This window comes from Ammospiza caudacuta, chromosome 3 (assembly GCF_027887145.1).
Source record: "Ammospiza caudacuta isolate bAmmCau1 chromosome 3, bAmmCau1.pri, whole genome shotgun sequence".
NCBI classification, from domain to species: Eukaryota; Metazoa; Chordata; class Aves; order Passeriformes; family Passerellidae; genus Ammospiza; species Ammospiza caudacuta.
Genome location: NC_080595.1, coordinates 24,683,713 through 24,710,678, shown reverse-complemented (window position 1 = coordinate 24,710,678; position 26,966 = coordinate 24,683,713). Strand labels below are relative to the sequence as shown.

The 26,966-nt window shown below is 40.8% G+C and overlaps 2 protein-coding genes across 2 annotated transcripts in view; one reads left to right on the top strand and one right to left on the bottom strand.

Annotated features, from left to right (window-relative positions):
• On the top strand, positions 1-26,941 carry KCTD3 (potassium channel tetramerization domain containing 3). Its single transcript, XM_058801042.1, has 18 exons — positions 1-319; positions 3,954-4,007; positions 5,383-5,428; positions 6,326-6,399; positions 6,834-6,892; positions 7,083-7,163; positions 7,726-7,860; positions 8,715-8,805; positions 10,871-11,061; positions 14,878-14,993; positions 18,168-18,255; positions 18,379-18,495; positions 19,487-19,657; positions 20,844-20,999; positions 21,969-22,065; positions 23,327-23,511; positions 23,617-23,755; positions 24,095-26,941. The coding sequence occupies exons 1-18, from the start codon at positions 246-248 to the stop codon at positions 24,678-24,680; spliced, it is 2,460 nt and encodes an 819-aa protein (XP_058657025.1). The 5' UTR covers positions 1-245; the 3' UTR covers positions 24,681-26,941.
• The window catches only part of USH2A (usherin), a 372,150-nt gene continuing 371,436 nt past the window's right edge, over positions 26,253-26,966 (bottom strand). The window contains exon 71 of the mRNA XM_058801041.1: positions 26,253-26,342. Coding sequence (XP_058657024.1) covers positions 26,253-26,342 — 90 coding nt within the window. The remainder of the gene's footprint in view (positions 26,343-26,966) is intronic.

Sequence of the window (26,966 nt, the reverse complement as noted above, 5' to 3'; positions counted from 1 at the left end):
CCGCGCCGGCCCCTCTCCTCCCGCCGCTGCTGCCATGGCCTCTTCCGCCCCCGGCCGGGCCTGAGCGCCGGGAGCCCGTGCGGCCGCAGCCCGCCCGGCCGCCGACCCTGCCCCGGCCGCCGCTGGGCGATCCCCCGCCGCCTCCTTCCCCGCCGCCTTCGCCGGGCTCCGCCGCTGCTTCCCCCGACCGCGAGGTCCCGGTGGGAGGCGGCGGCGGGCGCCGGCTGGAGCAGGCGGTGGGGAAGATGGCGGGGAACGGCGGCGGCTTCGCCGGCGCCGGGAGCGGGGAGATCATCCAGCTCAACGTGGGCGGCACCAGGTGAGCGGCCGGGCCGGGCCGGCGGCGGGCGAGGGGCGAGCGAGGGGCAGCGCCCAGCGGCCCTGCCGGGCCCGCCCGGCCCTGGAGAGGTTCGGCCGACCCGGCCCGGCAGGGCGGCGGTGCCGGCCCGCCGGGGACTGCCCCGCGGGGCTCTGCGCGCTGGTGCTGCCCCGGCACGGCTGGGATGAGCCTTCCCCCAGCACTTTGCGGGGCCGGGGGTACCCAAGGCGGACACGGCACGGCCGGGAGGAGCCTTCCCCCAGCACTCTGCGGGGCCGGGGGTAGCCAAGGCGGACACGGCACGGCCGGGAGGAGCCTTCCCCCAGCACTCTGCGGGGCCGGGGGTAGCCGAGGCGGACACGGGGTTGGCAGCTCCGCGTGGTGTCTGCTCGCGGTGCCAGGGCAGCCTGCTCTACATACACATTAGAGACTCCCGGAATCCTGCTTCTTCAGGGATAGAAGCTTTGCCCTGCTGTCACATGCGTAGGCTGCTAGTGAGCAGTCTGTGTAGCAGCCTCAGAGACTAAAATATTAAAATCGCTGATGCGATGCCGCTGGTATCAACGAGAATAAAGAGCTGTATTGTTTTCAAATGTACGCTGGAAGTGTGGAAGCTGGCAGATGTAGAGGTTTGGCAGGCTGAGGCAGAGAATTGTGGGACAGCTGTAGTCAGAATCTGCGTGATAAACAGTGCAAACATTCCTGTCAAAATGCTCAGGCATGAAATCATTCAGATCACTGTAGCTCGTGGAAACTGAAGTTATGTGTTTTCCCTAGTAGTTGCTTGGAGCACAACGTGGAGACGGCTATAAGTAGTAAGAACTACTACTGCTATTTTAAGAATTTTCTTGCATTACTCAGAGCATGGACTCGATCTTTTAACTAAATTGTGTGCTGCAGCCTTTCTTAAACCAGAATGCCATAGAAACCCATGCAGAATTTCTTTGCTTTAGTAAGACATTAAGAACCTGGTTCAGCCCAGAGAAACTCCTTGTAACCTGCACAGGCGAAACTCACCTGTAATGATTCTTTCAGGATAACTTTGATGTAGGCTTGGACCAGATTTCATGTTATGCTGCATAAGGTTCTTCAGTGAACTCTGTATCTGAAATTACAGGCCAGTTTAACTTTTAGGATTTTATTACCTGTGTAATCTTAAAGCTGCTTTCCTTATTAAATGCCTCTGCAGAGAAGAGAGAATTATGGAAAGGCAGTAATCAGGGAAGAAATGCGCACCCTCAGAAGGCTTGCCTACGCAGAGAGGTGGGAAGAATAAGGCAAAATAGTCAACATTTGGATGTATGCAGTAGGAAATGTGTGCATGGATATTCCCCCTTTAATAGAGAGACTGTACTGTAGTACTCCTGTGTGAGAAGTTTTGGTCTTTTGCAAGCTCAGCTTCCCTTGTAGTGCCCATGTCCTTTGGAAACTACACCTGAGCCGTGTTTTTCAGTTTGCAAGGGCCGGTGACTCTTAGCTGATAGTGGAGTGGAAGATGTGCACAGCAAGTGGGTGAGAGCAGGGTACTGTACACGTTTCCTCCTCTTCAGTAGTTCTCATTACTCCCACTAGAAACCTGAAACTCTTAGTGTTGTTTGTAGAATTGTATGAGAGGAGGAAATGAGCACTCCCCTCTGTTTCTGACACAAGTTATACTTTGGAGCAGCTTTTCCATGCTCAGACACGAGGTCCCTGCTGCTCCCTGGGACGGTCAGGTCTTCTCTCGTGTGTGTGATGGCTCCGTCACTTCCCGGTCACAACTTCAGTGAATTCCTTTACTGAGAACAAAAGTCTCTTGCAAGTTAATGTTCACAGAAATTATTGTATCAATTTGGGTGAATTATTTTGACTCTGTATCTCTGGTTATAATGTAACCCTACAAGGAAAATAGACTTTGAAAATGGTTGTTTTGTAGCTTTCACTTGTCACGTCTGTTTCCAGTTGCCTATATTTTCTTTCAAATAACTTTAAGCTGTCATATGCTAAGGGTCTTTTGAGGATTTTGCCCTGGGTTTGCCTAGTTTTCCTTATAAGAGGCCTGTCTGACCGCTGCATGGAGCTGCAGACACACTGATGCATGTAAATGTTGCTGGCTGAGCTTCTTTCTGCATCTGGAAAGGAGGAGTCTGGTTGTTTACATAGATTAATGCCTATGGATTAAAAGTTCTAAAGTATATGTTAGTATGAGCTATTGCTTACTAAACTGGTACCATAGTGCTAAATTATAGACAGGAAATCCTGGGGCTGTCTGAACACACTGATAAAATTGAAAGAGGATGATGGTGATGCTGCACCAATCCTTATAGTAACAAGTAGTATCTGGATTAATTCTGGATAAAATTAATGTAATTCATTGTTTTCACATGCTATAATATCGTTTAATCTATCATCCCTTACTCTTAGACAGAGTTAGTGACCTGTATTACTGATAAGAAAAGCTGAGCAAAAGTACTTAGAACTATATTAGAGAAGTGTTTTTTATTTTTTTTCAGAAAAGGCTTTGTGCATGCTTGTGCTTAGAACACTGACACTGTAGCTTTTCTGTAAAGAACAGATTAGCCATTGTTATTTTTGCAGTGAGCAAATGCACAATCCATGTTTTATATAGTTCCACACAGCCTCTGTGTTTCTGTCTCTTTTGGGGCATAAAGTAATGGGGATGGGTTTGTTTACTTCCCCCCCTCCAATAAACCTGGAAAATACTAGCAGTGAAAATTATATAAATTATGACTATTTTCATTCAAATATTTTGTATTTTGTAATCCTGTACTAAATGGCAAGTTGCAATGGAATTTTACTTTTGCATATCCTTTTTGTTTTCCATTAATGAAGAGGTCACCAGAGGTTTCTTAGTCTCAGCACTAGTAAGAGGATATGTACAGCCAGAGAGTGATGCAGAGCATGAGCTCATTGTCCAAGCTGCCAGTTCAGTTGTCTTCCTTCATGTTAAATCCAGACCCAGAAGTAGTATAAAACAATCCATAGTTATTTATTATGTAAAGTAATGTCTGGCATCACAAGCAATATTATCATTTGTATTATTTCACAATATGATTCAGAGTCAAAAATTTTTTTTTCTTTTAACTGTTATTGTTATTGCCCCTCCCTCCTCCCCAAGAGGGGCCCAAATACCAAAATGGCAAATAATTCATGTTCCTATAAAATATTAACTTGAAGCTCACTGTAGTCTTTTGCAGTGCATAATGTAGCACCCTTTCAGTCCTAAGAGCAGCAGAGTAGTGTGCAGTTTTTGACAAATAAAGCACACTGATGATAAATATATATTTTACTGTTAGGGTTTTGTGTGTGGAGCAGTGTTTGGGTTTTGTGGAAGGTTTTTTGCAAGCATTAGTGTTGAAGTGTGGGAACCAGGAAATACAGGATGTTTGGGACAGTGTGTTACAAACATATAAGGAATGTTACTTTTGTGGTCTCCAGATGGTCCTGCTTCATGCTTAAGGACAATCTGTGCAAAGAATCTGCAACTTCTGACTTGTTGCAGGTATTTTAACCATCTCAAACTTCCCAAACCTGTTTGATATTAGCTTTGTAGGACAAATCAAGGAATTTTAGATATAGCAGTCTTGCTTCCAATTTTGCAGTTGATTCTGAACTTGTAACTTTATTTTCATAGGTTCAGCACATCAAGACAAACACTGATGTGGATTCCAGACTCATTTTTTTCCAGGTATTTGTAATATATCATCACATTCAACAAACACAAATTAAGTCATTAAAAAAATGTTCTCAGTTCTTAATTTATGTTGTAAATCGTATTAATGCTTTTCTCCCCATCTCAAGCAATGGGACAGATTAATTTGAAGTAAGCTATTACCCAAGAGGCATCTTCTTGCTTGAATGTAGCCATGGCAGCTCCTCATATGTGCTGAGGAGCTGTCATTTTATCATTTTTAGATGGAGTATTGTGGAAATAACTTCCAGTTCTGCAGGAAAGGGACATGCCACTGGCTGTGACTCTGTTTCTAATTGTGATCTTACTGGCCATATGCATTAGCAGTGCCTTTAACATTTTTGGTTTGGTTTGGGGTTTTTTTGAGTTATTGCTCTACTCTGAGTTACCTCAAAGTTTTGAGGGTTTTAACTTGTGATGCAGAAGCTGTTGAATTATTGAACATCCTCTATTTACATCAGTGCCATTACTAGTTCTGCAGGTTTGTATTTTGTTCTGCAGCTGCTGTACCTCTATCACCCCAGTTAATACTAAAGCCACAGAGGAAGACCTAAATGCTGGCAAATTTTCTTCCTTACATTTAATTTTCATATTCTAGATGTCTTTCCCAATAAAAGCCTAGCAGCTGACATATGCAACATTTCCTGTTCCTATTTTGCTGAAATGTTCAGATAAATGAAATGCCAGGGAAATGTCACCTTCTTTGAGGCATGCAAGGAAAGGAACAAGGAGGAAGTCTCATGCTGCTCCCCAGTCTCTCAACACAAAATATGCTAAGGAGGTTGTTCTGAAAGTTATCCAATACTGAAAAATCTCAGATAATTGTAATCCAGAATCAAATGAAATATGTTGGTGTTGATGCCCATCTTATCTGTAAAATGAGATTTTGACATTGTGTTTTATATGGATTTGGAGAAAAAGTACTTTGATCTGATGGGAGAATAACTTTGAAGCAGAATTGTGTAAAAATGAACTCATGCCACTTTTGTCCAGCAAGTCCTTACAGACTGGGTTGTTTACTCATCATTTTTGCTTCAGCAGCTTTTACCAATTTAACTAGATTTTAACAAACTACACAGCCCTCTAAGGGCCTGGGAAAACTTTTTCATCCTCTCAGGCTTGTGTCTATTTTCTTTGGAGATCTGAAGGTCATTATGATGCAGCTTTGAGACTTTCCTTAGGTGTGCATACACTTCTCCTTTGTCCAGGAGAGATATTTCACTCCTCCAGCATTCTGGCTGTTTTGTTTGCTCTGATAAACTCTATTACCAAAAACTAACCAAGGAGAGCTAACTGACCCAGAGTGTTCCTACCCTATGTTTGTGTCAGTACACTTCTGGGGGACATCTAATGAAGGTTTCCTGTTTTTCAGTTTGCTGAGCGGAAGAATTTCAACACTAAAGGATGAAACTGGTGCTGTGAGTAATGAACATGCTGTAACTCATTAATTCAGTGTTATGCTTTTGGTTAGGTTCTCTCCTAAAGCATTTTCTCTGTGGGTGCTAATGGAATTACACTGCCTGAGTCAGGCTAAACTTTCATTGAAAATGAGTGACACCTCTGGCTTTCTTGCTTCTCATCTTTGTTTCAAGCTGAGGGAAACTGAACAATGTTCATACTTCTATGCTAATTATGCATTATGTAGGTAATGCAGAAACAGCAACTCTGCTTTTCTTAAACAGAGCTAATGCCAATTGCTGTATTGCAGTGAGGTGTGATTTTCATTAGACAGGCATTGCATGTGTAGTTGAGTAATGCATGGAAATGTAGCACTTTTTTTTATTTGGCAAAAACATGTAACCATGGCCATTTCAGTCTGTGGGTGATATTCTTAAAGGGGAAACTATAGTTATAGTAATCTTTTTATGCAATAGTAAGGCACACAAGTACTTTGCTAAAATTGTAGAGTTTTGATGGTAATTTAATTTTAAAAAGCCAAAACCTGTCTTGAGATCTTATTACAGTTACTGCATATTGAAGACATGCTAGAAAGTGAAAGCATCCATTGTCCATTCTAGATACTAGAACCTAAAGAACAAATTTATTAAGTGTCATTTATTTGTGTTCGTATATATATATATATATATATATATATATATATATATGCAACAGTGTTTGTATAGATGTCCTATAGGAAAGTTCAATAACTGGACAGTAGAATAATGGGAACAAAGAAGATGCTCAAAATCTTTGAATTTTTTTTGTCTGCTCACTTTCTCATCTTCAACTCCTCTTTCCCACATTGAGCATAAAATAGCACTTTAGCTGATGGTTGCTCCATAACAGTACTCAAGGACAGAAATTTTTCTTTGCAGATATTTATTGATCGAGATCCAGCAGCATTTGCACCCATTTTAAATTTTCTTCGCACAAAGGAGTTAGACTTGCGGTAAGAAGTGCATTTCAATCCAAAGTGTGTCTTCAAGTGATGAATATTTCATCTTACTCATCTGGTTGGGTGCCTGGTATGTGGTTCAGCTCCCTCACAGATGTTGGGCCAGGCCTAGAGTATATGTATGTTGTGGTGGAAGCAGAAATGGTGACATTCTGTTTTGTTAGTAGATTCTTGTAATGTAGGCCACTTCTTGCAGTATATTTCTTTATTGTTTCTGTATCTTTATTTTAATGAAAATTGAGTCAAATTAAGATTGCTTTAAAATCTCAAACATCAACATGATGAATGCATTTTGTGGTAATTCTATAAACTGTTAGGTAGCTTGACATTTAGATTTGTAATATCCTGTTGTATGCAAGCATTTATATTCAAAGTATTGGCTCACTTTGTTCATGTTGGTTTTTGGTTTTTTTTTCCTATTTCTGTAGGGGAGTGAGTATTAATGTTCTCAGGCATGAAGCTGAATTCTATGGAATCACTCCTTTAGGTAACTTTTTTTTCTCAATTTGGGCTCATCTTATAATTATTATTGTAGTAATTGTCTACTGACAAATCCTGGGCAGTTGTGACCCTGAAGATTTTCAGAGTAAAAGTTTTTAAAAATGGAAGGATATTTGAGATAATGTAATGTTTTCAAGGAAGTGAAAGCTGTGGTCATATCTGGGTTTCTTCCTTAGTGAGAAGATTGCTACTGTGTGAAGAACTGGAACGCTCATCATGTGGCAGTGTCCTTTTTCATGGCTACCTACCTCCTCCAGGTATTCTTGTAGTCATGGTCTGCTGTTGCTTGCTGTCACTTGTGATCTCTGTGCTGTAACAAACAGCATGTTTAGAATACTGGGCAGGGGGTGTGCAGGCTCTGGTTGTAGGCTAGAGCAGAGGTTGTTCAGGAGCCTTTCAGTTTAATGTCATCAGCATGGGGTGCTTTCTTCTTTCTGAACATAAAGTACCTTGGGTGTCCTATTGCCTAGTGACAAATCACCACTAGTGAGCTTTCCTTTACCAACATGAGTACTTGTTAGACTTTTAAAATTCTCTCTAGAGATGAATGCATTTCATGTATTAACCAGGAGTCTAAAGGATATCTTGCCAATTACTGACAAGTTTTCTGAAGATAATTCCTGAGATGATGCATGTCAACATAGATAGCAAAAGCATTTCCTGTCTAAGTGTTACAGTATTGCCTGTTTCTTGTAGCAGATAAATTAAATTCTCATCGAAATGCACACATGTTAATGCTGTATTTCTAAAGTGAACTAACATCTGTTATATTGCTGACGTTTAAAGAGGAACACAAACCATTTTTTTTTTTTTTGATAGGCATTCCCAGCCGTAAGATAAATAATACTACTGGGCCACCGAGTGACATCAGAACGGGCCAGAGTGAGAGTGAGATGCATGGAGGTGGTGTCCAGCCTACGCTTGCTGGTACGGGGGAAGGTACAGTCCGACTAGGTGAGGAGTGGCAGTTTTAAAATCAAAGCAAATTGCAAAGATGCTTGTCTCTGGGAAAAAAGAACTGTGTGGCTGTATCTGGTTTAAATCTGCTATTCTGTGTTTGCCTGGTTAAAATTGCTGAATATATAGTTAAAGATTACTCCCTATACAGTATTGAAGGCTCACTGCTTCACAGTCCAGGTGCGAGGCTTGAGAGAAAGGCAAATCAAAGTTCTTCATGCAGTCTTAGCATGGCCCCTTAGACAAATGCCTTATACTGTACTAAAACCATAATAAAAACCAGAGTGGCCACTGTCTCTTTGGTCTTTTTTCAGGGCCTAATTCCTGCTCTTCTACCTCTTCCTTGTTCTTGGTGCCTCACTTGCCCTGAAAGAGTCAAGTTTTTAGAGTAAAGGTAGTCTGCACAGAAAAATTGTAAGTGAGATAGACCTGAATTCTGTCATTTTCCAGCTTTTGACTTTGCAAGCAAAATGATGCTGTTAAAAGTGCCGTATTTCTGTCGTAAACCTCTAAATCATAGCAGTGTTAGGAAAATCTACACTATGTTAAAGGCAAATCTATGTAATATGAAAGGATATGAATTGCTGATTCTTAGTGAGCTGCTAGAGGTTTGCAAGCAGGCAGCCCTGGGTAAAAGGAGGTATAAGGTGCATTCCTCAAGCATTAGTTCTGTAGCATACCAAGGCTGTGAGGAGCAATACTGCGAACTAGAATCTTGCTGAAAATGATTCTTGAAAATTTAATTATCAAAGTTTCTGTTGCACATCCTAGCAGAGAGCTCTATCCTGCTAGAGATGTCTCTGCTCATCTAATACTTGTCACTTGCCTAACTTCAGCTTTGTTGTTTTCAGGATTTCCTGTGGACCCACGCAAAGTCCTAATAGTAGCTGGCCACCACAATTGGATAGTAGCTGCCTATGCCCATTTTGCTGTTTGCTACAGGTAGGAATAGAGTTGCCTGTCAGTTTACAGGAAGCTAAAAAAATCATTATTATTGGCTAAGAGCAAAGCAAAATGCTTACTCTGAAATAGCAGTAGATAAATGCATTCAGTCTCATCCTACAAATATGAGTTGCTACTTGTTTTTTGGTGAAAATAAAAAGCTTGATAGGAAGTCAAAGTTTGCTTTGATGTCAGTATTGATACTGTTGGAAAAGTTGCAAATTGACTCTGATACAACTGTTTTAAAGCAGGCCTTTCAGTTGAAAATTAATTTAAAAAGTTTTCCTGCTGTGAGTTTGGAAACAGTCTGTGATGTTTCACTGTCAAGGAAGCTGAAACAGTTAATGAATTTTTGCTAATAATTTTGCTACCTTGTCTTTAGCTTTTTTTAGCTGAGCAGATGTGTTAAATACTTGCTACTTCACTTGGATGGTTGAAAAATTTCATCAATGTCTTGAAAACAAACTGATTTCTTATTAAGATCAGGTGAAGTAAAGCAGCACCTCCACATTACGGAAGCTCTCTTTAGTTCACGTCTCATAGTCTTGATTTAATTGGTGGCTGTCTTTTGGATGGAAAGTAATGTTTTAACAAGAACGGTTGCCCAGACCAATCTAACATGGCTGTCATACTGTGGTTCAGAAAAATAGGGGAGAAGACTGTAATGTGAACAGCTTCTTTCTGCTCACTGCCAAGCTAAAGCTATATTTGCTGCTTATTCACTCTCTAGAATATTAACTCAGTTCCTTAAACTTTGTAACTTTAATCACATCTAACTTACATGCACCACTGCAATTCTTTTTGGCTTTAATTTGTATTAAATGTGTATTCCTTGCTCTGCTTAATGTTTTTTTTCTGACAGAGAAAGAGGCAATTATTGGCAATTGGTTTTGTGCTAATTGTCCCCTTTTTAGGATTTTATCTCTGACTGTTTTCCTTGGTTGCTAGCTCCCTTTTGAAAGATTCTGCCTCTTTCCTGCTAGGTAAACTACTTAACAAGACTTTTTGCCATTGAAATTATGTCATTAGTGATGCTTTTGATGAACCATGTCAGACTTGAATGGCTGGTGAGAGAGAGTGCAGGTCAACATGCCAGTTTAATGTGCTGCTTTTCTTCTCAGAGACTCAAGGTAGCAGTCTTGTATTCTTTTTGTCTTCCAAAACTTGAAGAAGCTCTAGGAATACAATGGTGGAATTTTCCCTTCTTCGTTCTTCTAGATCAAAGTACAGGGCATCTTAAAGATATTTTTTTTTAAATTTTGAAGTATGAAAAAAGTCTTTTAAAATTTGATCATAAGGTTTGCAATAATGTCTTGGTTGCATTCAAAGTCTTGTTACTGCAATTGTGCTCTTAAATCTATTCATTACAACTTCTGCATGTTGCATGGTGGATGCTTCAGCTCCAGGCAGGATGCAACACTGAAGTGAAATAATGGCAACACTGCTAAAAAGTACACATATCTTTTTGCTTTTAATTTTCTATAACTTGACTGCAGAGATCTAGTCTGCTTTAGCTCCATTGCAAAGTATCTAAATTATTGCCTGAACTTAAGTAAGATAAATTGTGCCTACACTATGTAAGTCTTAAAAATGCACAGGGAATTTATTCTCTAAAAATAAAGCTTGCAGTCAATTCAGTATTATCTGCTTACAGTACACCATAAATAGAAAATATGTCTGGAGAGGAGAGTTTTATGCTAAAGCATGATTTGATTTCTTGCATGATGTATAAGGAGATTAACAGAGTTTTCTTCTAAAGTCTTACACTGAACATCATTATCTAGTGTTTGTTAGCCCAAGCTTTTGGCTTCATCTTGTAACTTTCATATCAGATGTGCTTATGGTAAGAACAAGCCCAGTAACTGCAAAGCACTGAAGTAATATGCAATATCAGACTTCAAAATGGGGGAAAATGCAGCTCTTGTAGACTGTAGTTCTTCACTAGAATTTGAAGTTTGTGGCTTAGACTGTAAGACTGAGTCATCCACACTGGTTCAGGATTAGCCTGGGCCATCTATTCCTGAGTCTCTGACATCTGCTCCTGTTCTCCCCTTTGCCCTTCCAGAATCAAAGAGTCATCTGGGTGGCAGCAGGTGTTCACCAGTCCCTATCTGGACTGGACCATTGAGCGGGTGGCTCTCAATGCCAAGGTGGTTGGAGGACCTCATGGAGACAAGGACAAGATGGTTGCAGTTGCCTCGGAGAGTAGCATTATCTTGTGGAGCATTCAAGATGGTGGTAGTGGCAGTGAAATTGGTACCTATCATTACCTGGTTTGTTTTTTCTTTTGTGTGTGTTTCTAACAAGAAGGAAGTCTGAGACCTTGTTCTCAGGTATGTGTGATTTCTGGTGTTCAGTATTCACTTTCACAGATGGACAAAACAAGCTATAGTGCAGCAACCTGTTAGAGTGTTTTAACTTCCTTCAGTTCTGCACCAGGAATCCTGTCTCAAAGTCAGAGATGGAGAATAAAAGAGCACTGAGTAACCAATACTTACTGTTCAGTTTGAGGATTTGTGTATAAATTCAAATTAAGAGTTTAAGTTTTCCCTAGACTTGCATTTGAACTAGGCCATAACACAAAGGAACTAAGCTTTGGAGGTGGAAACCTATAGATACAAAGTGATTTTGCTCTTTCCTTTGTGTTATTAAAGCCACATTTTTACACAGAGATGACAAAAATACTTCAGTTCTCTGTCAAATGTGGTTCATAAATGGAGTGTGGAAGATGAAAATTTCTTGAGTTTATAACTTGGGTGTCAGGATAGGAAAAAAGCCCACACTATTCCTTTAAGCATACAGGAATTACTGCTTATACACCTTGGCACTGAAGGACACACAATTGTACACTTTAGAAACAGCAAGAAGACATTTCCTGAAGTAAATATTCCCTGGTATTATCTGAAGGCTTGTCTGAGTCATTGCTGTTCAAATATAGGGCAAATTTGGGAGGCACTGAAAGGAACAGGATTTGGAACTTCCTCTAGCCTAATCCCTGGTGTTTGAATAGCCACTGCTATGCCAGTAATGTCTGTTTCCTCTGGCACTGGATACTGCTAACAAAGTGTGACAGCAATCTGGTTATGTGAGCACTTTTCTCTGAAACTTAATGCTGAGCTAATTTATTATTAGATGTATTTCCAGAGTTGAAGCCTTGAGAATTATAGTAGCCATAAATTAAAGCCAAAATTACCAATTTCAAGTTTTGACCCATGTGCCTTTAAAGAAGAGCTCATTTGACAGATTCTCAGGCAATTTCCAGCTATGTTAATGGATGTTGCATTTTTTTTCCCTGCATGAATGTGTGAAAACACTAAGTCACATTTGAAGATGGGGAAAGGCAAAGGTCTTGTATTAGCTGTGTACTGCTCTTTTACTTGTGACTCTTAGAGTTCTTGTATATAATCATGGTCAGCAAAATGGAAAAGGAGATTCCGTTGTATTTTTTAAAAAAATACAAAAGGTGTGTCTAAGAGTTGAATATGAAATTATCTCTAATAAATGCAGTGAGTAATTATCAGATCTGAGAAGCCTTTTCTTTTCCTTTGCTCCCATTGACTGAATCTTAAGGACAGGGAAGAGTTGGTGTGACAGCTGTACTCCTGTAACAGGCATTGCTTTAAGCACTCTGCCATTACATTCCTCCTGCATTTTCTGGTTTCATTAGCTGCTTGTAGTACCTTGGGATTTGCAGTAAGATACAAGAAGCAGCATCTTGGATTTTTTTAAAATCAAGTGCAAAGAGACACAAAAAACCATAAGTGGATTTTTAGTTCAAATAAAAACTCTAAAATATGCCAGTATCATAAAGTTCTGATAGCTTAGACTATGACTGAAAATGGCAGCAAAACTCAAACAAGGACTTTTGCTAATCAGGCTATACTGCATTCAAGTGACCCTGTGAAACAGAGTAATTCCACTTGGAGCTTGAGGAGGGGGGAAGCAGACAGAAAGTGCCTGCAGGATGAAACTCCCAGTCAGACTGACATTGACCAAAATGTACTGCTGTTCATGTGGATAATAGGTCATGTTGATTGGTTTAAAAAAAATGCTTGTGTTTAATAGTTGTAACTTGAATGTCGCTGTTTTGTTTCCTTGTGGAGACAAATGCTCACAGTGCTGGTTTGTGTTAGAGATACAGTGCAGTGCTGTCATCTTGTGAAAGAAACTACTTGTTCCAAACAGTTGCTGGAGCCTGGCAACACCATCCCCAGCAAATTGTGTGGGCTGGCAGCTCTGTGATAGAGCTCTCCCAGAGCGCTTTCTCCCCTTTCCATATTACTTACATAAGACACTGCTGCTGGCTTGCTGCTGTAAGCACTATTTTACTGAGAGGGACCCTTAGGACAAGAGGCTGTCATTACACATAGTGTTGTCTCCCCTGTGGACAAGTCTCAAGATTGTTGAGCCTAAGCAGGACTGACACTTCAAATTCCTCCAGACCATTCAAGCTGTCTTCCTTGATTTCCTTGAACCTCGTCCTTCTCTGGAGTAATCAATTCTAGTTGTTTCTGTGGATTTTTTATTACTGCCTTTTTCATGTGCCCTGTACTGCTGAATCTTATCTGCATTGAATGATTGTATTGTGCCCTGGAAAATAGTTTAGCACCATAATTAGAACAACTTCCTCAGATTCCTTCTTGGGTGTTACAGGGGCTGATTCTTGTGTGGGAATGACAGTCTGTTCATTTGAGTTTGTCCTAAACAATGTTGAGGAATTTTCCAGCTATTGGATACTCTTGTTTAGACAACATCTAACTGCTACAGTTAAGGTATATTAGTGAGAAATAATATAAATATCTAGAGTGAGCAGGATGCAATAGGAAATGAAGCTTGACACTTTGGTGTGGTAATGTATCCCCAGTATTTTTGTACTTACAAGGCAGAAAAACATAGCCTAGAAGTATTTACAAACCAAGTTAATTACAGGGCCAGTTTGCTGGACTTCATAGCTGGCAAACTTGGACATTACCTCAGACCTTTTGAGTATGCTGTAACTTTTAAATGCATGGCCAATAAGTAGTACAAAATGTGGTATGCTATCCAAGGTCACAGTTCAGTTAAACTTATTCATGTGGGATCTATGATGAGACTTGGAAGCTCTAAAGAAAGGATCAGTTTTGTGAAAGGCCTCAGATGTCAGGGTCAACTACAACCGCAGCCATCAATGCCTGTCAGGAGCTGCACTGTGCTGATTTTTATTAAGTGAAATGTTCTTGATGACACATTTCCCTTACTTGGAAGGCCAGCATTTATTTGCTGGTAAGTTTTATCTTCCAAATTTGAATAGTATGTGATGATTGGAAACTTCTTCCCTGTGTAGCTTCAAGTTTTAAGAGCCTGTTAGCCTGTACTCTCTGCTTATGGACTGCAACCAAATAATGGATCTGGGAACGAAAAGAAAGTAGGCTTTTGCACGCTGCTTATTTTTCTGAGTTCAAGTATTTCTACTAAAAGAGAAATTTGTAGAAATATGGTCACATTTGAGTTGTTCAGTCTTTTCAAAAGAATAAGGCTGAAGCCTTGTAGTCATATTTAATTCCTGAAATCCATTTTCAAAATATTTTTACTTTACTGGACTTACTAAAAAACCATCATCAAGAATTTGTAATATTTTAACAGGTAATTGCAAACTAGTATGTCACAAATTTGCAAAACCCATGATATTACTGCTTCTTAAATGATGCTTCATAGTCACAGCTAAATTAAAACCCACAAAACAAAAAAAATTTCTGTTTGCTGTAATATAGTTTTTAAATTTATTTTAAAGCCATTGGAGAACTTGATGGCTGTAGAAAAATGTAAATTTTATAAGGGCTTTTTAGCTTCTCTTGCCTCTTTTCTCCTTTCCAAACAATGATGGTATTAGCAGAGATGGCATCACAATACCATTCATTGGAACCCAGTTTGCTGCATGCATGGTGCCTCACCTAGCACACTGCAAACCCAGTTTTGGCTGTTCTTTACTTGCTTCTGGAATAAATGTGATTTGATAATAATGGAAAGATTCCATTGTTACTGTGCTTTTCTCTTTATTTTAGATGAGCTTCACAGTCTCTTCATTTTTTGCAGGAGTGTTCAGTCTTGGAGTGCCTGTAGATGCTCTCTTCTTCATTGGCAACCAGTTGGTGGCTACAAGCCATACAGGGAAAGTTGGAGTGTGGAACGCTGTGACTCAGCACTGGCAGGTCTGTTCAATGTTCACATCACTTTTTACACTTTTGCCTCTCTAGTAAAAGGAGAATAAAATCATGTAAAAGTGTGTGGGAAATACTAATCACAGTGGTTTCAGCCCAAGCTTGTGTTATGGAGTTTATCACCTGGGTATTGTGCCTGTGAGCAGAATGTTGCCTTGTTTGGTGTTGCTAAGAAGCATGCTTTTTAGGCTTTCAAATGAAAGGATGTGGTGTGGTTTGGGGTAATAAATGTCAAGTACTAGTGTATTTAAACTTCTTTATGGATTACTAACTTTGTAAACAGTTCATTAGCATCATAGGAAATCAAATTGTGGGAATGTGTGACAGCAATTTCTGGACCATCTGAAAGAAAACAAGAAGGCAGTTTAGTATCTGGGGATCTTCAAAGCTGCTTTACAATAGGAGGCTCTTTGTCAACAGAAATACATGACTGTACTTAATGATGCCTGTCTTGTGTGTGGATGCTTCTGGCTGCACTGATTCCTGTTGTCAGAATGCACATTAAATAGAGAGATCCATGGAGTCAGTATGAGTTTGAGAAACAGTCCAGCATGCAAATAACAAAGCTTGTAATGCAGCTGGATGTATGCCTGTATGGCACAAAACCTGGATGCACTGAAAATCCCCAAAATGTCTTGCAAATCTTGAGAGGCAGAACTGGCCTGAGGCTGCTGCACTGTTTGCTGACTGAGTTCTGATTTGACCCTTAAGTGACAGTACTGGTACAAATAACATAGATAAAAGGTGTGGGATAACTCTGCTTCTGCATCAGAGACAGAGAGATTAGTATGGCCTTGAATAAAACAAAACATTATTTAAAGTTCTACTGATGCCTTTGAAATTTTCTGTTAAGGAACAACTTAATGCTATGTGGCAAGCTGGTGTTTAACATTATTTTCTAAAGGAGCAAGTCGTAAGAAAAAAACTCTACTGTCCCATTCATCATCTTTGTTTTTGGGGAAGCCACAGAAATCTTTCTGATCACCTGAATAGTTTCTTAGTTTGACTGACTATTCCTTTGGTGAAAGCATTTCTTATTGGAGAGGAGGAAATCTTTGAGAGGCATATACCAGTCTATATTGTCTATATATATACCGGTTTATATTGTCTATAAAACATTTTGGATGGTTTTTTTCAAGAGGGTGAGAATAGCTCCTTTTTTAAACAAACAAACAAAGTCAACCAAACACAAAACTAACAAAACGCACTCACACAAAACCAAACCAACAAACAAAAATCCCAAAACAATACAATTTCAAGGTGCTTTCTGTATCTTGGGCTCTTTTGCTAGTAAAAAAAAACCAACCCACAAATGTCTTCCTGTAGATTTTAATATCCCTTTAGAACACATTTTTTCTTGAAGAACCCCATAAAGATGTAAAGTGGCAGGGTTAATCTTGAAATTCCTAATGAGAATATCTGATATTTAACTGAGTGCTTTCCATGAGTTGTCCACAGCTCTGGACTTAGGATGCAATCATACTTCCTTCAGTGAGAGAGGTTTTTGTAGAACAGTGTGCTGATGCTCCATTTCAGAACAACAACTTCATCTTCTTTCAGGCTGATGTCTTTCTAAGTTCTACTTTTATTTGTGCAAATCTATTCTTACTTATGTGGTGATCTCTGATGTATTACACCCTGAAGATGTAATTCTGATCTCTGCATCTTATTGGTTCTTGCATCTTCTTCCCTTCTTGGAGATTTTAGCAGACTACTGGGGTGGCTTCCCTAATACTTATTCCTCTGGCAGAGTTCAGTTGCATGCTAAAAGGAGGAGGAGGAGGGTGTGGGTGCTAGATACATTAGTAATAGAATTCTTAGCAAAGGAGAGCTTAAAGGAAGCAGAATATAAAGTGTTATAGAGTAAGAAGCAACATAAAGCAGAAGAGTGGCACAGAAAATCCTACTAGGCAAAGTGATGATTCTCACTGGCCATGCTTTACCAGTGACTGTTGTACAGGATTGCTCTCATGTTGTTTCCTAATGAAAGTTCACATCTTGGCAGATGGCAGCTGCTGAATCATCTCTAGTGTTCCTATCTAGGAACACTAAGCAATTCTTTCTGCTGCAGAAGGAAAGAAGATAAAATGTTCTAGGGGCTTACAGACCATCCTTAAATTAGGAAGGGGTACTGTTTTAGAGTCCAAGCTCTTTGAGATGTGAGGAAATTTCTTTGGTTGGTTTATTTTGCTTTTATCCGGCTGATTCATTGTAAATATTTTGCAAATTATTTTTCAAGTCTCTATAGCAATTGGAAGGCTGATGCTGGTCATAGAGAAATGAAGACTTGGGCTGAAATGTCCATTAATTAGAATTCAAGGTCTATTAAGTTAACTGACTGAAACACAGAGTACAGAACAAGTACCATGACACTGTGCGTGTTTGACTGCTCTGGATAAAATGGCTTTTGGCTTTTTCCTCCTCAGGGCTGAAGTAAAAAAAAAAAATGTTTGAAATAGGACACTTGACCTAGGAGAAGCTAAACTTTTTCTTTGCTTGAAATCTCTGTCCCACTTGGAGGAATAAACACTCCTTTTAATCCTAGAGGGTAAAGAAAGGGCACATATAATCCCTACCTTCAGTTGTAGATCAGTAGGTAAAATATGGCAGGGCTGTCTTCCAGTTTGCTTGGTGTCATTGTGTGTTGGAAGTGAGAAACTGTAATGGAACAAGAATTTTTACCCCTCATTTTATATCTGCTAGAGGCAGAGATTTCCATAGTTTGGCAGAGGGATAAAACTTGGGATAAAAGAAGGCATAGAGTGGTAACATCTAGTTCCTTGGTCCAGAAATCTCTTAAGGACTTGTCAGAAATGGAAGAAGGGAGAGGACAGAAAGGGTGAAACACACTCACTGGCATATGGAAAAAAAATCTACTTTTGAAGACATGGTGTAGGTGCAACTCTCAAAGCAGTGTTCCTTCACACAGAGAAGGATCTTCCAGAGCAGTTGTGCTGATTTGTCTGCTGAGCTCCAGGACTTCAGATCCAGTTTGGTAGAGGAATACTTCAAGAATGCCATTGTGCATGCAAGTGTGTGCACAATGGCTTCAGTCCAGTTCCAAATTCAGATGATGTTCAACAAAATACACCAAAAATGTATGAAAACTGAGGAAGTAACAACCTAAAGTCTTGATTTATTATTTTTCCTTTCTATTTGTGCTAGGTTCAGGATGTTGTTCCTATCACAAGCTATGATACTGCTGGGTCTTTCCTGCTGCTGGGCTGTAACAATGGTTCTATCTACTATATAGGTAAGAAATGGGAGCAAGGTGGAATAAAAAGGAGATGCTACTGTTTTTTGTCACACTCTTTAGTTGACTTAAGTTGCATCACAACAACTCAGTCTAATGAGAGTAAATGTCTCTTCCCCACAGACATGCAGAAGTTCCCACTTCGAATGAAAGACAATGATCTTCTTGTGACAGAATTGTACCATGATCCCTCCAATGATGCTATAACAGCTCTCAGTGTCTACCTCACACCTAAAACAAGTCAGTATTCTACCACTGTCTCTTCACTGAGAGTTTGTTAGAAATGTGCTTTTCTGTTTTCTAAATGGACTTTTCCTATTTCCTTTTCCGTGATGCTTAGCAGGGTTAAAGATAGGCCTTGACATAAACAAAGAATTTTTCTTCATTTATCATCTCCAAATGAATGATGAACACTAGTCAACTAGTCACAGCTGTTTTGCCTTACACCTGTAATCTGTATAAATAGGTACATACACTTCCATGTATTCCTATATTAATGCTTGTGCCTAATATATCTTGGTAGGTTTTAAGCTTTTTGCACCAGAGAGGCACTTAGGTTATGAATTGTACTTGCTGAAATAGTTTGTGCTGGACTGGGCAAGGGAGAGACACAACCCTGCTGTTGTGTCTGACTTTATAACCAATAAGCTAAGAAACATTTCCATATGTGGCTTGATGATGCTTTTTTAAATTATGGTGCAGTTATCTTTTAAATTAAAAAGAGAAACAATAGCAACAACAAAAACCCAAAGCAAAGTAAAACTCAAAAGAGCCCTGACTGGGAGAAAGTGGTTACTTTCACATAATAATATGGATACCACAGTGACTTTTTAAATTGTAATTCTTTCTGTTTTGCTTTGCTTTCCCATTTGCCTCCAACTAAAGCAGAAAAATAAATGTTACATGGCACCTATAGACCATATCACTGTGAGGAGTGCCAAAACATCTGACTATATGACTTCATCCATTTCTTCTTTCACGAGGGAGGAGAGAATGGGAAAAGAAGCTTTTGTTAAGACACTGTTGAAGCATGTAGTATGGAATCAAACAAACCTGAGGTCATTTTAGTGGCAAAGTGTTTATGGGAAAATAATGAGTAAACAGTGTTTAAAAAACATAGCTTTCTTTCTGTGGAAGCTTGGAAATACTGTTTTCTGCTGTCTCCTTCCCTGGCCCCCAATAAGCCTAGCTTTTATTCCTGGGGGAACAACTGTGCTCTTGCTTGTTGTAGGTGTAAGTGGCAATTGGATTGAGATTGCATATGGCACCAGCTCTGGAGCAGTGAGGGTGATTGTGCAGCACCCTGAGACAGTCGGGTCTGGCCCTCAGCTCTTTCAGACCTTCACGGTTCATCGAAGCCCTGTCACGAAGATCATGCTCTCAGAGAAACACCTCGTGTCAGGTAATGTGTGCACAGATGGGTACTGGTGCTTCTCCCTCCTCCTGAGCAATGCAGTGTTTGTATGCTGTGCTCTATAACCTGCATCATTCCCACATGTGACAGAAATGAGTTGGACAGATCTGGGGATAAGGCAAGGGCTAGATTTGCTTGGATCCTCTTTCTTAAAGTAAGCTTCCTTCAAAGCTTTTAGCAGCTGAAAGGACCAAGTTTTATTTGACCACATACTAGAACAACTCACTCTTTCATTTGTGTCTTATTCCAAGGTTGCCATTTGTAGAAATAAAAGGGCTTGTAAACAAATGTATCTATGTCAAGTTTTATTGTTTGTGTGCAGGTCCTTCAGCACTAGTTTTTTTTTAACAGCCTTTAAGGAGCTTTCAGGGCCCCAGCAAAATATGCACCATCTCCTCCTAGGCCCTAGAAAAAGCCTTCCTGTGACTTCAAAGGGCTCTGTTGTTGACTCTGTTTCTTTTCTCTGCAGTCTCCCAGAGTCTGTTGTGCTATTCTTCTTGTCCTGGTCTTATGCTTAGGAACATATCTTACTTGCAGAGAAGATGCAAGTAAGACACGTTCCTGAGCATAATCAATCCTTCCTCTGTAAAAATCTATTTCATCTAGAATCCAGCAGCCAGGGCATGGCAGAGAACTGGTTTACATCTTGCTGCTATCCCGTTATTTTAAAAAAAGGATCAGGAGCATGGTATCTGATTATACTGCAAATAAACAGCCCAGAGGTCATCTGCTCCCCTGCAAGTTGCTGCTAAACCCTCAGTACCAGGAGAGGGCACCACCTCTATGTACAAAACTGAGCTAATGAATTAATTCAAGGGAATAGGGCTGTTGTGTGAGGAGGGTTCTGCTGCCACGCTGCTGTCATCACATCTTGTCCTAGCATCTGCACACAGGGGACTGAAAGGGGCTGTAGGATGCTAGACCAGACCTTAGTCTAGTGTTGTGCCTATCTCAGTTTTTTGAATTTCTGAGTAAAGAAACAAAACTATTAGAAAACAGGACATCAGCAAGAATTTGTAGACTGTTAGAAAATTGTCTGGAGATGCTGTGTGACCTCACATTTACTAAATTGTTGATCACTCAGTCTTGAAATACTATCCATATAGATGATCATTAGAGAAGTTTATCTGAATGTTTTGTCATCCCTTGTAAATGCCCATCTTTTCCGTTCTAGTTTGTGCTGATAACAACCATGTCCGGACATGGACTGTGACTCGGTTCCGGGGTATGATTTCCACTCAGCCAGGCTCAACCCCTCTTGCATCATTCAAAATCTTATCCCTGGAGGAAGCAGAGAGTCATGGCAGTTACTGCTCTGGAAATGACATTGGTAGGATGTCTCTGGTTTGTGCTGTGCCTGTACCTTCACTAGTCATATAATGGTTTAACAGACCTTCAGCCCTATAACATGCAAGATGATGGGTGTAAGCTCTCATACACAGCTCTCCCTTTGAAATGATGGCAAGGATCTGTAAGATTCACTTGGAGTTATTATTTAGGCTTAGAGAGTGAGTATACTTACTCTGAATGACAGAAAAAGAGACAAAAAATTCTTTAGAACACAGACACTATACCTCTCCCTTGAACAAACCGATGTAGCATTTCAGTTCTGATTTAACTAGAAAATGAGAGAAAGCACAGGAGACTGTATTAAGCAGATGAGCATAGCAAACATTTGGTCTACTGCAAATTCTAGTTCACTGTTCAGCTGGAGTTAAACAAAGTATGGAAAAAAATCTTAAATGACTTTGAAGTGGTGACAAAGTTCACTGAAGCCTTGCAACTGCAGAGGCAAAGAGTGCTAGCACTTGCTGTAGCAAGGTATACTGAAGGAATTTGTGTTGGTAAATATGGGTAGACAGGTAGTTTAGATTCCTTGGTGGTCTGAGCCTTGGAAATGAACCTTTGATGAATAGGGTGCCCTCTGAACACAGGCTGGGATCAGTTGCAAGAAATCTGATTAAGCCTTTAGACATGTAGGAGCTGCAAAATAACAAATTACTTACTGTTATTATAGAGACCTAATGTAGGGCTTGTGCTAACATAGTAATTCCTCCAGGAACACACAGCAAACTTAAGAATGTGTGTCCCTTAGAAGAATAAAAACTGATTTAGATCTGTAGAGACTGCTAACCATTGGATGGCTTTTGCTAGCTACTGGTCATCTTTGGCTTCCTGCTCTTGATACTTTAAAATTGCAGTGGTCATACTCATATGAGTCTGGGTCTTCAGAACTGTTTGGGGAAAAATTTGAGGGGACTGAAACAAACAAGTGATCTTTCCTTTTTTTTTCCTCTAGGACCCTTTGGTGAACGTGATGACCAGCAGGTGTTTATCCAAAAAGTTGTTCCCATTACGAATAAGCTGTTTGTAAGGCTGTCTTCAACTGGGAAAAGGTACATCCATGTTTTAAGTGGGAAAGAGTCAAGACTAGGCCTGTTCAGGTGGTGATGTCTCCCTGCTCCATGCTGATTGTGTAACAGTCTTCTACTATGCTTGACAGCTCTGGCTGAGCTCTGTGTGTGTGCCAGTAACAGAACTGTTACTTAACGATTACTATAACCTCAAAGGCTTTTTGAGAAGTCTGATATCAGAGACTCAATTCATGATGGAGCTCACAAAACAAACATTTCTGTGCCTCTACAGAATATGTGACTCTCAGCCATGGTACCATGCTAACATTTGATTTCAAAACTAATGCTGAAATTACTGGTGGCAGGGATTATGCTGCTCACAAATGGACTTCTCTCTTTTTTTGCACTTGGCCTTGAAGATATTAAAACCTTTACAATGGAGGTCCTGTTTTCTAGGTCATCTATTCAATTATTTTCTTAGGCTTGACTTCATAATATTCTACTAACATTGCTGCCAACATAGTAAAAAAAAATGTCAAATCCACAGCTGCTTTTCTTCCTGTTAGGCTAGGAAGATGACAAGAGATCAGAAAATGACAATGCATCTCAGTTCTATGCTTCATTTTTGCAAATCTTGCCTAATAACTTTGAATCTGGATGAAAACATTAATGCCTCAACACTATGACTTATTTTGGCACTGCTTGGGTGAAAAGTTCACTACAAAGGGCCAGTAAAACAAACTACCCAGAGCATAAGCAGCTTAGTTTTGGGAGTCCTCTTCTTCTCATCACTCCTCATAAGCTTCTAAAATAAAGGGGAAAAAAGCAATAGAGGTCTGCCATCACAACTGAAATTGCAATTGTGATATGACAAAAGTTATCTTTATAGATAACATCTACATTATAGATATATCATCTTTGGACTTTTTTGTATATATTTTTGTATAACTGTTGTGGTTAAATGGACTGTTTCTGCAGGTTAGTTTCCTAGAGTGTCCAGCATATGAAGGGGCTGCTTTCTCTCATTATTGAGAGAGCCTTAGCTTTCTTATCATTGCAAATGGCAAATAGACATAGAACATGTGGGGGCTGCCTAATAAACAAGCAGTAAGAGTGCAGATGGACTGTGGGTGGGAAGGGATTGTCTGCAGCTGAGCAGTGTGCCAGTCATGCAGGGGAAGGGAAGGAATTTCATCTGGAGAAAAGGTCTTTTTCTGATGGCAAGTTTGGTGCCTTCTCAGACCAGTTGCCAAATTCTGCCAGGTGCAATTGTTCAGGTAATTTGGGATTTCTCTTCCTGTAGGATCTGTGAGATCCAGGCAGTTGACTGCACTACCATCTCATCGTTTACTGTGCGAGAATGTGAAGGATCCAGCAGGATGGGCTCCCGGCCACGCCGCTACCTCTTCACTGGACATTGCAATGGCAGCATCCAGATGTGGGACCTGACCACAGCTATGGACATGGTTAATAAGAGTGAAGACAAAGGTAAGTTGTGTTATGCCAGGACTGTGGTGTGGTTCTTTTTCGTGTCCTCAGATGTGCCTGACTGCAGTAACTGGACTTGGCCTCTAAGAGCTCTCTCTCTTGCAGATGTTGGCGGCCCCACAGAGGAAGAGCTGCTCAAGCTGCTTGACCAGTGTGACTTGAGTACATCTCGCTGTGCCACACCCAACATCAGTCCTGCCACCTCAGTTGTTCAGCCAAACCGGCTTCGGGAATCTAATTCCAGGTAAGTCACCAAGGGTGGCACCGGCCACAGACACTGAAGGTTTTGCTTTTCAGGTAGGCAAACGGGTTTGGTGAATTGAAGGCTGTAGCTAAGCCTCTGAATTCATGCCCTAAGTAGCTTAAACTACATACACATACTCCTTGGTTTCTACTGCTTTGTATGCATGCAGACTGAAGTATTCTCTGAGAATCAGAAGTGATCTGGAAGCCTTTGTGTGGTGGCTGTGATGAGTGTATTGCTATTGTAGTGGTAATTGCAGTGGTAGGTGGGAGCAATGGTGTGCAGAAGCACTGGCTGCTGTTCTCAGCCTAACATCTGCTCTTCTTGTGTTTTCTGAAGCCTCCAATTGCAGCACCATGAAACAATCCATGAAACGGCCACGTATGGCTCTGTGAGGCCATACAGAGAAAGCCCCCTCTTGGCAAGAGCAAGGCGGACAGAGAGCTTTCACAGCTACCGGGACTTCCAGGCTTTTAACTTGTCCAGCAAAAGCCCAACAGAAAAGGCAGCTGCTGCTGCAAATGGGAATTCAAGCCAGACAGAGGCCAGGAAGGCATCAGCTGAGGGCAGTGCAGCTGACAGGAAGGCAGTCCAGTCAACAGCACTTGAAGTGCGAGGCACAGGCATCTCAGATGCAGGCGGGTGTTGCAGTACAGAGGTTCACCGCCTGCCAGAGAATTCTCTGGATCTCAAAAGAAGAGGACCAGAAGAAGAGAATGAAACCAAAGCAGAAAGCAAAAAGAAAATGGGATTTGAAGGAGCTGGTTTCCTGGGAAGAAAGAAAGTGCCTCTCCTGGCCTCGGCACCAGTCCTTGCTGAAGGTGGGCCTGAATTACCTGGTGCAGCTTCTCCATCACCTACAAAAACAGCTGCTTCACCACGGCACCGGAAGAATGACTCATCCTGCCAAGACTATGGCTTGTGAAAATGTGTCTGGTGGCTAAAACAAGGTGCAGGTGCCCTCTGGCTGGTAGTAGGCATGATGTTACATGGTGTGGGTTGTTTCCTGAGTGAGATTTTGTTCTCGTATAAATATTCTGTTTTATTCTGTTCAGAATAAAACTTGTAAGGTTATGAGAAAGTTCCTAGCTGCTGCCAAAGCTTTGAAGGGTTGTCCACATCCATGTGTGGCTTTATGTAATGCTCCAAAATGTAGTACGGTACTTGGTCCAAAATATTGTTGTGCATTCTTGCGTAAACGTGGTCAGGCATGTGATATGTTGTCATTATTTTTGTTTTGGGGAGAGGGACAGTGCTAAAGAAAAACTTGGTTGCTGAGCAGAGGATGCCCTTTAGATGCAGCTGCACGTTGCTCTAGAGCACTGCTGCTGTCTTGGGCGGATTTTGCCTAATTCACAGAGCTGCCTCTGTAGTCTTGTTTAATGAATGGGATCCTTGCTCTTTATGCTGCTGTCTGATATCTGAAATGTTTTGTGCAGGTTAAGGAGGAAGCTATCCAAAATAGCATATGATTTTGCCTCTTAGTCCAAATAAATTGCCAGAGGAGTGTTGCTTGTACTTTCTGAAAATGTGTGGTATCAGATGATGGATTTTGCTGATTGTGACTGAGAGAATGCATAAAAATATGCTTGGCAGAATACACACAACTGGCAGTCTCTTGAGGGCTTCCTTGTCACTTTCTCTGGCAAAAGGACAGAGATGAATATGGGAGTAGGTTTACTGTCATGGTGTAATAATTCTCAATTTCAAGTGCCTTGACATGGTATTTCATACCTGTGTCACACTGGCTGCTTGCTGTTTGCACCTAGTTTACTGTGAATGGTGAACAAGTTTTATTGCCTGTGGATTACTAATACATAAGGAGAAAGGAAGGATGTGACAGCAAGTGAAAAAGCATGCTTGGAGTTCAGCATTTATTAATGACCTGTTTTGTTGGGTTTTTTAACTTGAATTGAGAGGGAGGGGAAGACGGAGTGAGAGAACACAAAGGTTACAACAACTTCATAAGAATTCCTTTAGTGCTGTTTATTCACCTGTACATGAACACAATTTTGTGGTGGAGCTCTGTCAGGCCAGGAGAAAACATGGACATTTGGCCATGCAGGCCCCTTTTAGCCACATGCTGGTTTTTGGACATGTAAAAGACTTTTCCATACCAAACATGCTGCCCTGCCCCCCCTCCCTCCCTCCCCTGCCCCTACAACCCTCCTCAGCTGGGAAAGCTGGACGAGAGACAAAGATGGGAGCCTCTACCTTCAGTCTTTTGCTACTGTATGACTGGGGGATTGTCAAACTACTCTCTTACCTTTCTGAGGTGTCAGTGCTAGCTCACAGTTTTTACTACACAGTGAAAGGGATGTTGAAAAAAAGGCCAACTTACCCTCCCTCCCCAGTCCCCTCCCAAAAACCAGTTTTATCTATTAACTCCAGGGCAAGGGGTGGGGAAACAGCAGCCCTATCCCTGCCTGCAAAGGCCATGCAGGCTGCTTTTGGCAAGTTACCCACTTCCACTTTCTAGAAAAGCTGGTTTAGTTCTTCAGAGGTGGGTGTCAGTGAATGTGGTGTGCTCTTTGGTGACAGTGCTGAAGCCTTTGATGACATTGACAAGATCTTCTTCATCTACATACTGTAAGGAAGGGAAAAGAGAAGAATATCAGCCAAAGCTATACCAGACTAAAGGTGATTCCTTCATTTCTCTTTCCTCCTCCCCACTAAAACTGGTTCTAAAATAGATAAATAAGTGCATTTCTTATGTCCTACTTTTCCTCCCAGGATAAGATAAGAACCAAAAGCATTCAAGCGCTTGAATCCATGGCAATTAGATTTTCACAATAAGCAGTAAGTTTAAAAAAAACCACAATCAATCCCTTTAATTACTCTATATATCTGATGAATAGTCAATAATATAGTGTTTGTTACAGTGTACTGGGGAACTTGGAGCCATGAAAAGAAAAAATACATGTTTACATTTTTGTTTTGTGTAACAACCTCCTCACATATGATTTAGGTAAAATTTTGTTCTTCAAGATTCCAAGGGAGTGCCTGACTTTGCACTTGCACTCCTGCATTAGGAGAAAGTTGAAAGCAGGAGAGAAATAAACATTTCCATGGCATAAAGAGGGCGCTAGCAGTGTTAGTGCAGGTTTGTGTCCTGGGCCACTGCAGCCATTGACTAGATTGATTTGCAGGCTGGACAAACCAAACTTGAAACCACCATTCCTAAGATACTGTGTGTAATAAAGATAAAGAA